The following is a 12659-nucleotide window of genomic DNA, read 5'->3' on the forward strand; positions in this document are numbered from 1 at the left end:
CCTCTCTCACCTGTCCCTCTCTGACCTGTCCCTGACTCACCTGTCCCTCTCTCACCTGTCCCTCCCTCACCTGTCCCTGACTCACCTGTCACTCTCTCACCTGTCCCTCTCTCACCTGTCCCTGACTCACCTGTCCCTCTCTCACCTGTCCCTCTCTCATCTGTCCCTCTCTCACCTGTCCCTGACTCACCTGTCCCTCTCTCACCTGTCCCTGACTCACCTGTCCCTCTCTCACCTGTCCCTGACTCACCTGTCCCTCTCTCACCTGTCCCTCCCTCACCTGTCCCTGACTCACCTGTCCCTCTCTCACCTGTCCCTGACTCACCTGTCCCTGACTCACCTGTCCCTCTCTCACCTGTCCCTCCCTCACCTGTCCCTCTCTCACCTGTCCCTGACTCACCTGCCCCTCCCTCACCTGTCCCTGACTCACCTGTACCTCTCTCACCTGTCCCTCTCTCACCTGTCCCTCCCTCACCTGTCCCTGACTCACCTGTCCCTCTCTCACCTGTCCATGACTCACCTGTCCCTCTCTCACCTGTCCCTCTCTCACCTGTCCCTGACTCACCTGTCCCTGACTCACCTGTCCCTCTCTCACCTGTCCCTGACTCACCTGTCCCTCTCTCACCTGTCCCTCTCTCACCTGTCCCTGATTCACCTATCCCTGACTCACCTGTCCCTCTCTCACCTGTCCCTCCCTCACCTGTCCCTCTCTCACCTGTCCCTGACTCACCTGTCCCTCTCTCACCTGTCCCTCCCTCACCTGTCCCTGACTCACCTGTCCCTCTCTCACCTGTCCCTCTCTCACCTGTCCCTGACTCACCTGTCCCTCCCTCACCTGTCCCTCCCTCACCTGCCCGATGGGCCTGGTTCCAATCCGGGATCCAGTGGAAATCCGGGCTCCTGCTCTTCCTTCCCACCGGCCCTGTGACATTCAGAGAGGACCGGTCCAACCGGTCTGTGGGCCGGGGAGTCTGTGGCGGTATTTAGGCGGCGCTCAGCTTCCTGTCTCAGAGTCAGGTGTGGACCCGCAGGTGGACAGGTCAGAGCGCTCCGGGGCCCGGGGAGGGGAGACTGGAGACTGGAGACTGGGGAGATTGTCGGGGGGGATAGGGGATAGGGGAGATTGTCGGGGGGGATAGGGGAGACTGTCGGGGGCACTGGAGAGATTGGGGGGGATAGGGGAGACTGTCGGGGGGCACTGGGGGGATAGGGGAGACTGTCGGGGGGCACTGGGGGGATAGGGGAGACTGTCGGGGGCACTGGGGGGATAGGGGAGACTGTCGGGGGGCACTGGGGGGATAGGGGAGACTGTCGGGGGGCACTGGGGGGATAGGGGAGACTGTCGGGGGGGATTGGGGGGATAGGGGAGACTGTCGGGGGGCACTGGGGGGATAGGGGAGACTGTCGGGGGGCACTGGGGGGATAGGGGAGACTGTCGGGGGGGATTGGGGGGATAGGGGAGACTGTCGGGGGCACTGGGGGGATAGGGGAGACTGTCGGGGGGGATTGAGGGCATTGGGGAGACTGTCGGGGGGGATTGGGGGGATAGGGGAGACTGTCGGGGGGGATTGGGGGGATAGGGGAGACTGTCGGGGGTGGGGTGGTTACTGGTGGTTGGATGAGTGTTTGTCCGCGAACTCTCTCTGTTTCTGTCTCTGTGTCTCTCGCTCCCTGTCTCTCTTTCTCTGTCTCTCTCTCTGTCTCTCTCTCTCTGTCTCTGTGTCTCTCTCTCTCTGTGTCTCTGTGTCTCTCTCTCTGTGTCTCTGTGTCTCTCTCTCTCTGTCTCTGTGTCTCTCTCTCTCTGTCTCTGTGTCTCTCTCTCTCTCTGTGTGTCTCTCTCTGTGTGTCTCTCTCTCTCTCTCTCTCTCTCTGTGTCTCTGTCTCTCTGTGTGTGTCTCTCTCTCTGTGTCTCTGTCTCTCTGTGTCTCTCTCTCTCTCTGTGTGTGTCTCTCTCTCTCTCTGTGTGTGTCTCTCTCTCTCTCTCTCTCTGTGTCTCTCTGTCTCTCTGTGTGTCTCTCTCTCTCTCTCTGTGTGTCTCTCTCTCTCTCTCTGTGTGTCTCTCTCTCTCTCTCTCTGTGTCTCTGTCTCTCTCTCTGTGTGTCTCTCTCTCTCTGTGTCTCTCTCTGTGTGTGTCTCTCTCTCTCTCTCTCTCTCTCTGTGTCTCTCTCTCTCTCTCTGTGTGTCTCTCTCTCTCTCTCTCTCTGTGTCTGTGTCTCTCTCTCTCTCTGTCTCTCTCTCTCTCTCTCTCTCTGTGTGTCTCTCTCTCTCTCTCTCTCTGTGTCTCTCTCTGTCCCTGTTAATTCCCGTGGCTCTCCCTGTTATGAGGTGACACATTGCCCTGGGAGCCGAACCCCTGGACCATTTGGGATGTGTTACTGACCGCTTCCTGCAGTGCACTTTGAAGAGTTGAAGGTGTGTGTGTGTGTGTGTGTGTGTGTGTGGAAAGTCCCGGTGATACTGTGTGTAATGGATGGAGGATTGAAGCACTGCTCCCCCGGACTCCGCTGTGTGTGAAAGGTCGGCTGGGGCTCCAATTCCCGGACCGGGGGGGGTGAGGGAGGGCAGCACTTGCATTTATATAGCGCCTTTCACTCCCTCCGGCTCTCCCAAATCGTATCACAGCCAATCAAACACTTAGTTTTGGAGGGCGGTCATTGAGCTCCCGCGGTTCCCACATTACAACAATGTGCACAGCAAGATCCCACACACAGCCCTGTGATAATGACCCAGATCGTCTGTGTTAGTGATGTTGGTCGAGGGATAAATATTGGCCCCAGGACACCGGGGAGAACTCCCCCTGCTCTTCTTCCAAATAGTGGCCCCGGGATCTTTTACATCCGCCCGAGAGCTCCCTCAGTACTGCCCCTCCGACAGTGCGGCACTCCCTCAGTACTGCCCCTCCGACAGTGCGGCACTCCCTCAGTACTGCCCCTCCGACAGTGCGGCACTCCCTCAGTACTGCCCCTCCGACAGTGCGGCACTCCCTCAGTACTACCCCTCCGACAGTGCAGCGCTCCCTCAGTACTGCCCCTCCGACAGTGCGACACTCCCTCAGTACTGCCCCTCCGACAGTGCGGCACTCCCTCAGTACTGCCCCTCCGACAGTGCGGCGCTCCCTCAGTACTGCCCCTCCGACAGTGCGGCGCTCCCTCAGTACTGCCCCTCCGACAGTGCGGCGCTCCCTCAGTACCGGGCTGTGTCAGCCTGGATTATGGAGCTTGAGTCTCTGGATTAGGGGTTCTGGAAACTGGAGGTAGGAGAAAGAGTGATCAATAAACCCACTGAGCCAGAGACTGTTGTCATAACTTACTTGCCTTCAATATTCTTGAAACTCATTTTTAAAAAGTGTTCAAAGAGAAAATGGAATTTTGTCCAACTGTTAGCAGTTGTCCAGAAGATTATTCTTCAAGTCTTGAATGTCCAGGGTAATTCTGGGGAGGTTGGTTGCTCCTGGCCGGTCTCCCACATTCTATCGGACGTAAACTAGTGATCCAAAACTCGGCTGACCCCGTGTCCTAACTCACACCCAGTCCCACTCACCCATCACCCCCTGTGCTCACTGACCCCGTGTCCTAACTCACACCCAGTCCCACTCACCCATCACCCCCTGTGCTCACTGCCCAGTGTCCTAACTCGCACCCAGTCCCACTCACCCATCACCTCCTGTGTTCACTGACCCGTGTCCTAACTCACCCCCAGTCCCACTCACCCATCACCCCCTGTGCTCGCTGACCCTGTGTCCTAACTCACACCCAGTCCCACTCACCCATCACCCCCTGTGCTCGCTGACCCTGTGTCCTAACTCACAACCAGTCCCACTCACCCATCACCCCCTGTGCTCGCTGACCCTGTGTCCTAACTCACACCCAGTCCCACTCACCCATCACCCCCTGTGCTCGCTGACCCTGTGTCCTAACTCACACCAGTCCCACTCACCCATCACCCCCTGTGCTCACTGACCCCGTGTCCTAACTCACACCCAGTCCCACTCACCCATCACCCACTGTGCTCACTGCCCTGTGTCCTAACTGGCCCGAGTCCCACTCACCCATCACCCCCTGTGTTCACTGACCCGTGTCCTAACTCACACCGAGTCCTGCTCACCCATCACCCCCTGTGCTCACTGACATACATTGGCTCCCGGTCCGGCAACAACTTGCTTTTCAAAATTATCATCCTCGTTTTCAAATCTCTCCTCGCCCCCTCCCTATCTCTGTAACCCCCTCCAGCCCCTACACCCCTCCCTATCTCTGTAATCTCCTCCAGCCCCTACACCCCTCCCTATCTCTGTAATCTCCTCCAGCCCCTACACCCCTCCCTATATCTGTAATCTCCTCCAGCCCCTACACCCCTCCTTATCTCTGTAACCCCCTCCAGCCCCTACACCCCTCCCTATCTCTGTAACCTCCTCCAGCCCCTACACCCCTCCCTATCTCTGTAACCCCCTCCAGCCCCTACACCCCTCCCTATCTCTGTAACCTCCTCCAGCCCCTACACCCCTCCCTATCTCTGTAACCCCCTCCAGCCCCTATACCCCTCCCTATCTCTGTAACCTCCTCCAGCCCCACAACCCCCCGAGATCTCTGCAGTCCTCTAATTCTGCCCTCCTGAACATCCCTGATTATAATCACTCCACCATCGGTGGCCGTGCCTTCTGTTGCCTGGGGCCGCGCTCTGGAACTCCCTCCCTAAACCTCTTCGTGTCTCTACCTCACTTTCCTCCGATAAGACACTCCTTTTTAAAACCGAACTCTTTGAACCAGCTGTTGGTCACCTGCACTAATTTCTATTTGTGCGGCTCGGTGTGAAATTTTTATTGCATATTACTGCTATGAAGTACCTTGGGACGATTCACTACATTGTAGGCGTTATATAAATAGAAGTTATGGAATGTAACTCATCGCTGTCTGATCTCCTTGAAGAGCGACATTCGCGTGGAAGATACAAACATGGGGGACACAACTGCCTCACCGGTGTTCAAGGCCATCCTGATCTTCGGAAAAATAGTTCTTATGGTAAGTAACATCGCCAAGGCAACGGTGGGAGCCATACCCCAGTGAAAGTCAGTGTGTGTGGGACCCGTACCCCAGTGAGAGTCAGTGTGTGTGGGACTGTACCCCAGTGAGAGTCAGTGTGTGGGACTGTACCCCAGTGAGAGTCAGTGTGTGGGACTGTACCCCAGTGAGAGTCAGTGTGTGTGGGACTGTACCCCAGTGAGAGTCAGTGTGTGGGACTGTACCCCAGTGAGAGTCAGTGTGTGTGGGACCCGTACCCCAGTGAGAGTCAGTGTGTGTGGGACTGTACCCCAGTGAGAGTCAGTGTGTGTGGGACTGTACCCCAGTGAGAGTCAGTGTGTGTGGGACCCGTACCCCAGTGAGAGTCAGTGTGTGTGGGACTGTACCCCAGTGAGAGTCAGTGTGTGTGGGACTGTACCCCAGTGAGAGTCAGTGTGTGTGGGACTGTACCCCAGTGAGAGTCAGTGTGTGTGGGACCCATACCTCTGAGAGTCAGTGTGTGTGGAATTAGCAGATGAGGAAGGGATTGTAAAATCAGAGAAGTTTACAGTACAGAAGGAGGCCATTCGGCCCATCGTGTCCGTGTTGCCCCGGCTGACCAAGAGCTATCCAGCCTAATCCCACTTTCCAGCTCTGGGTCCGTAGCCCTGCAGGTTACAGCACTTCAAGTGTACATCCAAATGTGGTGAGGGTTTCTGCCTCCTACCCCCCTTTCAGGCAGTGAGTTCCCCCCCCCCCCCAGACCCCCACCACCCTCTGGGTGAAGACATTTCCCCTCAAACCCCCTCTAAACCTCCCCCCAATTACTTTCAATCTGTGCCCCCTGGTTGTTGACCCCTCTGCCAAGGGAAACAGGTCCGTCCTATCCACTCTATCCAGGCCCCTCATCATTTTATACACCTCAATCAGGTCTCCCCTCAGCCTCCTCTATTCCAAAGTAAACAACCCCAGCCGATCCAATCTTTCCTCATCGCTAAAATTCTCCAGTCCTGGCAATCCTGGTAAATCTCCTCTGTACCCTCTCCAGTGCAACATCCTGGTAAATCTCCTCTGTACCCTCTCCAGTGCAAGAAACGAGTGAGGTGTGTGGTGTTTGTGTGTGTGTAATGATAGTCCTTCTCGCCCCATATCACTGGCCTTTCCTACGGCTGTGTGAGGGGAGCTGATGGACAGTTGTTGGATTGGTGAGGATGGACTGATGGTTGCACCTGGTTTGCAGACGAGCATCGCTTGGAATGTTGTTGAACTGTGAGGAATCTGCCTGAACCGGTTCCTCTGGTTGCTCCCACTCTGTTTGCGTCATTCTGCGAACACTCACTGTGTTGAAAAACTCTTTTGTTCTCTCTGTTTTGGGAGCAGACTCACGCTGCCCCCACCCCCTCAGGATGGGAGGGGCGAGAGATGCCACCAATACACAAAGGGCGTGGAAATCTGAAAACCCTTTACCCCTCCCAAAATAAACTGGGTGTCGATTGACGAGAGCAAAATACTGCATATGTTGGAATCTGCTATGAAGAGAGGTTGGGCCTCTACTCATTGGAGTTTAGAAAAATGAGAGGTCAGAGAAACATAGACAATAGGTGCAGGAGCAGGCCATTCGGCCCTTCGAGCCTGCACCACCATTCAATAAGATCATGGCTGATCATTCCCTCAGTACCCCATTCCTGCTTTCTCTCCATACCCCTTGATCCCTTTAGCCGTAAGGGCCACATCTAACTCCCTCTTGAATATATCTAATGAACTGGTCTCAACAACTTTCTGTGGTAGAGAATTCCACAGGTTCACCACTCTCTGGGTGAAGAAGTTTCTCCTCATCTCGGTCCTAAATGGCTTACCCCTTATCCTTAGACTGTGTGACCCCCCTGGTTCTGGACTTCCCCAACATTGGGAACATTCTTCCTGCATCTAACCTGTCCAGTCCCGTCAGAATTTTATATGTTTCTATGAAATCCCCTCCCAGCCTTCTAAATCCTTATTGAAACGTATCAGATTATGAGGGGGGCTCGACAAGGTGGATGCAGAGAGGATGTTCCCACTGATGGGGGAGACTAGAACTAGGGGGCATGGTCTTAGAATAAGGGGCCGCCCATTTAAAACTGAGATGAGGAGGAATTTCTTCTCTCAGAGGGTTGTAAATCTGTGGAATTCTCTGCCCCAGAGAGCTGTGGAGGCCGGGACATTGAATATATTTAAGGTGGAGATAGACAGATTTTTGAGCGATAAGGGAGTGAAGGGTTATGGGGAGCGGGCGGGGAAGTGGAGCTGAGTCCATGATGGGATCAGCCATGATGGTATTAAATGGCGGAGCAGGCTCGAGGGGCCGAATGGCCCACTCCTGCTCCTGTTTCTGGTGTTCTGTAGGAGAAGACCCCGAGCTTCTCCTCATCCCCGGGACCGTTCTGGTCAACCCCCCCCCCCCCCCCCCCTCAACCTTTGCTGCTCTCAGGAGAACAGACGGGGTGTTGGTGGGAGACACGGATGGATCGGGTCGGACGTGTGGTCCTTGCCTTTCCCGAGGGATGGTGGGGGGCCGGTTCTGTGCCGGTGTGTGGGGTACCGTGATGATTGTAGTGTAACAGTCTCTCTCTCTCTCTCTCTCTCTCTCTCTCTCTCCCCTCCCGAAGCTCGCTGGCATTGCGCTGTTTGCCGAGACGATCTGGGTGGTGACTGATCAGTACAAGGTGTACCCGGCCCTGGGGGTTTCGGGGAAGGATGACGTGTTTGCCGGGGCCTGGATCGCTGTCTTCACCGGGTTTGCCTTCTTCTGTCTCTCCATCTTCGGCATTCTGGCCGTCCTGAGCGAGAGCAGGACCATGGTCATCACCGTGAGTACTGGGGCGGGGGGGGGGGAGGTTGTGTGTGGGGGGTGGGGGAAGGGAACGCACTTACGGGGGCGGGGGGTGGGAAGGGGGCAGGGAATGGCACTGGCCGGGTGAGGGAGGGGCGCGGGGGGGAGCTGACTGGGGGAAGGCTGGGGTGTTGAGCGGGCGGCCATGAGAATAGAGGCGGGGGAGGGGTGTGTGTTGTGGAGAGCTGAGTGAAGGGGGAGGTGCAGGGTCCCTGAGGATTGGTGGGGGGGGGGGGAAGGGAAAAGAGGTGTGGGGGTCCTGAGGATCGGGGGGCCCAAATCCCCCCCCCCCCCCCCCCAGGACAATGGAGCCATGCTTCGGTTCCAGTGAAGGAGGGGGTTAGGGATTGGGTTTGGGAGTGATGCCCCACCAGTTGGATAGCTGTCTGTGGGGTGCCGGGGGGAGGGGGGGATCTGTTGGGGTACGGGGGGAGGGGGGTGGGTGGGGTACGGGGGGAGGGGACGTGGTTGGGGTACAGGGGGGCGTGGTTGGGGTTCGGGGGGGTAGTGTACGGGGGAGGGGTATTTGGGGTACGGGGGGAGAGGGGGCATGGGGGGAGAGGGGGCGTGGGTGGAGTACGGGGGGAGGGGGTAGTGTACGGGGGAGGGGTATTTGGGGTACGGGTGGGGAGACCATGGTTGGGGTGTGTGGTTGGGGTTACGGGGGGGGGGTAGTGTGCGGGTAGGGGTGGTTGGGGTTCGGGGGGGGTAGTGTACGGGGAGGGGTATTTGGGGTACGGGGGAGGGGGCATGGTTGGGGTTACGGGGGGGGGGTAGTGTACGGGGGGAGAGGGGGCGTGGTTGGGTTACGGGGGGGGTAGTGTACGGGGGAGGGGTATTTGGGGTACGGGGGAGGGGTATTTGGGGTACGGGGGAGGGGGCATGGTAGGGGTTACGGGGGGTAGTGTACGGGGGAGGGGTATTTGGGGTACGGGGGAGGGGGCGTGGTTGGGGTTACAGGGGGGGTATTTGGGGTACGGGGAGGGGGCGTGGTTGGGGTTACAGGGGGGGTATTTGGGGTACGGGGGAGGGGGCGTGGTTGGGGTTACGGGGGGGGGGGTAGTGTACGGGAGAGGCCGTGGTTGGGGTACGGAGGGAGGGGGTATTTGGGGTACGGGGGGTAGTGTACGGGGGAGGGGGCGTGGTTGGGTTACGGGGGAGGGGGGGTGTGTTTGGGTACAGGGGGGGTAGTGTACGGGAGGGGGCGGGGTTGGGGTACGGGGGGGGGGTATTTGGGGTAAGGGGAGGGGGCGTGGTTGGGGTTACGGGGGGGGTTAGTGTACGGGGAGGGGTATTTGGGGTGCGGGGGGAGGTGGGTGGGGTATGGGGGGAGGGGGTATTTGGGGTACGGGGGTTAGTGTACGGGAGGGGGCGGGGTTGGGGTTACGGGGGGGTAGGGTACGGGGGAGGGGTATTTGGGGTACGGGGGAGGGGGCGTGGTAGGGGTTACGGGGGGGTAGTGTACGGGGGGGTAGTGTACGGGGGAGGGATATTTGGGGTACGGGGGAGGGGGCGTGGTTGGGGTTACGGGGGGGGGTAGTGTACGGGAGAGGCCGTGGTTGGGGTACGGAGGGAGGGGGTATTTGGGGTACGGGGGGGTAGTGTACGGGGGAGGGGGCGTGGTTGGGTTACGGGGGAGGGGGGGTGTGTTTGGGTACAGGGGGGGTAGTGTACGGGAGGGGGCGGGGTTGGGGTTACGGGGGGGGATAGTGTACGGGAGGGGGCGGGGTTGGGGTACGGGGGGTATTTGGGGTAAGGGGAGGGGGCGTGGTTGGGGTTACGGGGGGGGGGTAGTGTACGGGGAGGGGTATTTGGGGTACGGGGGGAGGGGGTGGGTGGGGTATGGGGGGAGGGGGTATTTGCGGTACGGGGGGGTAGTGTACGGGAGGGGGCGGGGTTGGGGTTACGGGGCGGGTAGTGTACGGGGAGGGGTATTTGGGGTACGGGAGGTGGCGTGGTTGGGGTTACGGGGGGGGTATTTGGGGTACGGGGGGAGAGGGGGCGTGGTTGGGGTTACGGGGGGGTAGTGTACGGGGGGAGAAGGGGCGTGGTTGGGGTTACGGGGGGGTAGTGTACGGGGGGATATTTGGGGTTCGGGGGGGCTGTGAATTGGTGCGCAGTGTCTGATTGTGACTACTTCCCTCTTTCTCCGGCAGTACCTGGTGATGATGATAATTGTCTACATCTTTGAGTGTGCCTCCTGTATCACAGCCATCACACACCGAGACTTTGTGAGTACAAGGCTCCCCATGGGGCATTGGTGGGGGCAGGGGCCCAGGGGGAGCAGGTTCCAGCTTGGCCGGGCACGAGGGTGTGGTGATTAAATTTGAGGTTGTCGGAGCATCACCATAGGCAGTCCCTCGGAATCGAGGGAGACTCGCCTCCACTCTTAACACGAGTCCTGAGGTGGCTGAACAGCCCAATACAGGAACCACAGTCCCTGTCACAGGTGGGACAGATAGACGTTGAGGGAAGGGGAGGGTGGGACAGATAGACATTGAGGGAAGGGGAGGGTGGGACAGACAGACGTTGAGGGAAGGGGAGGGTGGGACAGATAGACGTTGAGGGAAGGGGAGGGTGGGATAGATGGACGTTGAGGGAAGGGGAGGGTGGGACAGATGGACGTTGAGGGAAGGGGAGGGTGGGACAGATAGACGTTGAAGGAAGGGGAGGGTGGGACAGATAGACGTTGAGGGAAGGGGAGGGTGGGACAGATAGACGTTGAGGGAAGGGGAGGGTGGGACAGATAGACGTTGAGGGAAGGGGAGGGTGGGACAGATGGACGTTGAGGGAAGGGGAGGGTGGGACAGATGGACGTTGAGGGAAAGGGAGGGTGGGACAGATAGACGTTGAGGGAAGGGGAGGGTGGGACAGATAGACGTTGAGGGAAGGGGAGGGTGGGACAGATAGACGTTGAGGGAAGGGGAGGGTGGGACAGATAGACGTTGAGGGAAGGGGAGGGTGGGACAGATAGACGTTGAGGGGAGGGTGGGACAGACAGACGTTGAGGGAAGGGGAGGGTGGGATAGATAGACGTTGAGGGAAGGGGAGGGTGGGACAGATAGACGTTGAGGGAAGGGGAGGGTGGGACAGACAGACGTTGAGGGAAGGGGAGGGTGGGACAGGTTTGCCGCACGCTCCTTCCGCTGCCTGCGCTTGGTTTTTGCACGCTCTCGGCGACGAGACTCGAGGTGCTCAGCGCCCTCCCGGATGCACTCCCTCCACTTAGGGCGGACTGGTCTTTGGGCCAGGGACTCCCAGGTGTCGGTGGGGATGTTGCACTTTATCAGGGAGGCTCTGAGGGTGGTCCCTGTAACGTTTCCTCTGCCCACCTTTGGCTCGTTTGCCCGTGAAGGAGTTCCGAGTAGAGCGCTTGCTTTGGGGAGTCTCGTGTCTGGGGGCCATGCGGACAATGTGGCCCTGCCCAGCGGAGCTGGAAGAGTGTGGTCAGTGCTTCGATGCTGGGGATGTTGGGCCTGGTCGAGGACGCTAACGTTGGTGCGTCTGTCCTCCCAGGGGATTTGCAGGATCTTGCGGAGACATCGTTGGTGGTATTTCTCCAGCGACTTGAGGTGTCTACTGTACATGGTCCATGTCTCTGAGCCACACAGGAGGGCGGGTATCACTACAGCCTGTAGACCATGAGCTGGGGGTGAGGTACCTACTGTACATGTCCATGTCTCTGAGCCATACAGGAGGGCGGGTATCACTACAGCCCTGTAGACCATGAGCTGGGGGTGAGGTACCTACTGTACATGGTCCATGTCTCTGGGCCATACAGGAGGGCGGGTATCACTACAGCCCTGTAGACCATGAGCTGGGGGTGAGATACCTACTGTACATGGTCCATGTCTCTGAGCCATACAGGAGGGCGGGTATCACTACAGCCTGTAGACCATGAGCTGGGGGTGAGGTACCTACTGTACATGGTCCATGTCTCTGAGCCATACAGGAGGGCGGGTATCACTACAGCCCTGTAGACCATGAGCTGGGGGTGAGGTACCTACTGTACACGGTCCATGTCTCTGAGCCACACAGGAGGGTGGGTATCACTACAGCCCTGTAGACCATGAGCTGGGTGGTGGATTTGAGGGCCTGGTCTTCAAACACTCTTATCCTCCCTCTCAGCACAGACTGCCCAGCACTTTAGCTTGCGAGGTTCCCATTTGTATGCCTCGAAAGTTTGTACAACACCTCCCTCTGGGCTCAGAAGATGCAAACCCCTCACCAAAGCGCAGGCTGTTACCCAGCCACTAACACGCCTGCCCAGTAAACAGCAGAGACTAAAATCCAGCCCACGGTCTGGTGTCCAGACGTCCCAAAGCATGTTTCTGCCCGAGCACACCCTCCTTTGGCAGTGCGGTCACTGATTTGGGCCACACTTTGTACGAGAGTTTGGGGTCGGGCGAGCCGGGGATGTGGAGATTGGGGAGGGCACACATGTCCCACTGATGAGGGAAGGGGGCTGTCTCCTGACATGGGTCAGTGTGGAACTCCCATCTCACTCCATCCTTCTATCTTCCCCCCACCCTGCCCTGCACAGCTCACCTCCAATCCCAAGTTCGTGAAGAAACAAATGCTGCAGTACTATGGAGATGATTCGTCCAACGAAGGCCGCGATATCACCGTGCTGTGGAACCATGTGATGCCCCAGGTAGGCGATAGTCGGATAGTCCGGATGCACGGGGCGCCATGCTAAACCGACCACTGTTGGATAACTGCCCACCACCCCCCCCCTCCCTCCGTTACTCAGTTAAAGCCCCATCGCGTCTCCTGACACGATGGGCCAAATAAGA

At 58.3% G+C, this 12659-nt stretch overlaps 1 protein-coding gene across 2 annotated transcripts in view; it reads left to right on the forward strand.

Annotated features, from left to right (window-relative positions):
* The first annotated feature begins 998 nt into the window (after nucleotides 1-998).
* Nucleotides 999-12659, forward strand: part of upk1a (uroplakin 1a) — a 19056-nt gene continuing 7395 nt past the window's right edge. Inside the window, exons 1-5 of one of the 2 annotated variants that reach the window (XM_070874068.1) lie at nucleotides 999-1039; nucleotides 4923-5015; nucleotides 7640-7840; nucleotides 10020-10094; nucleotides 12407-12517. In XM_070874068.1, coding sequence (XP_070730169.1) covers nucleotides 4950-5015; nucleotides 7640-7840; nucleotides 10020-10094; nucleotides 12407-12517 — 453 coding nt within the window. In that variant the 5' untranslated portion in view covers nucleotides 999-1039; nucleotides 4923-4949. Of the gene's footprint in view, nucleotides 1040-2230; nucleotides 2413-4922; nucleotides 5016-7639; nucleotides 7841-10019; nucleotides 10095-12406; nucleotides 12518-12659 lie in introns of those variants that run through there. The other variant, XM_070874069.1, reaches the window with a different exon arrangement.

This window comes from Pristiophorus japonicus, unplaced genomic scaffold, assembly GCF_044704955.1.
Source record: "Pristiophorus japonicus isolate sPriJap1 unplaced genomic scaffold, sPriJap1.hap1 HAP1_SCAFFOLD_665, whole genome shotgun sequence".
Lineage (NCBI taxonomy): Eukaryota > Metazoa > Chordata > Chondrichthyes > Pristiophoridae > Pristiophorus > Pristiophorus japonicus.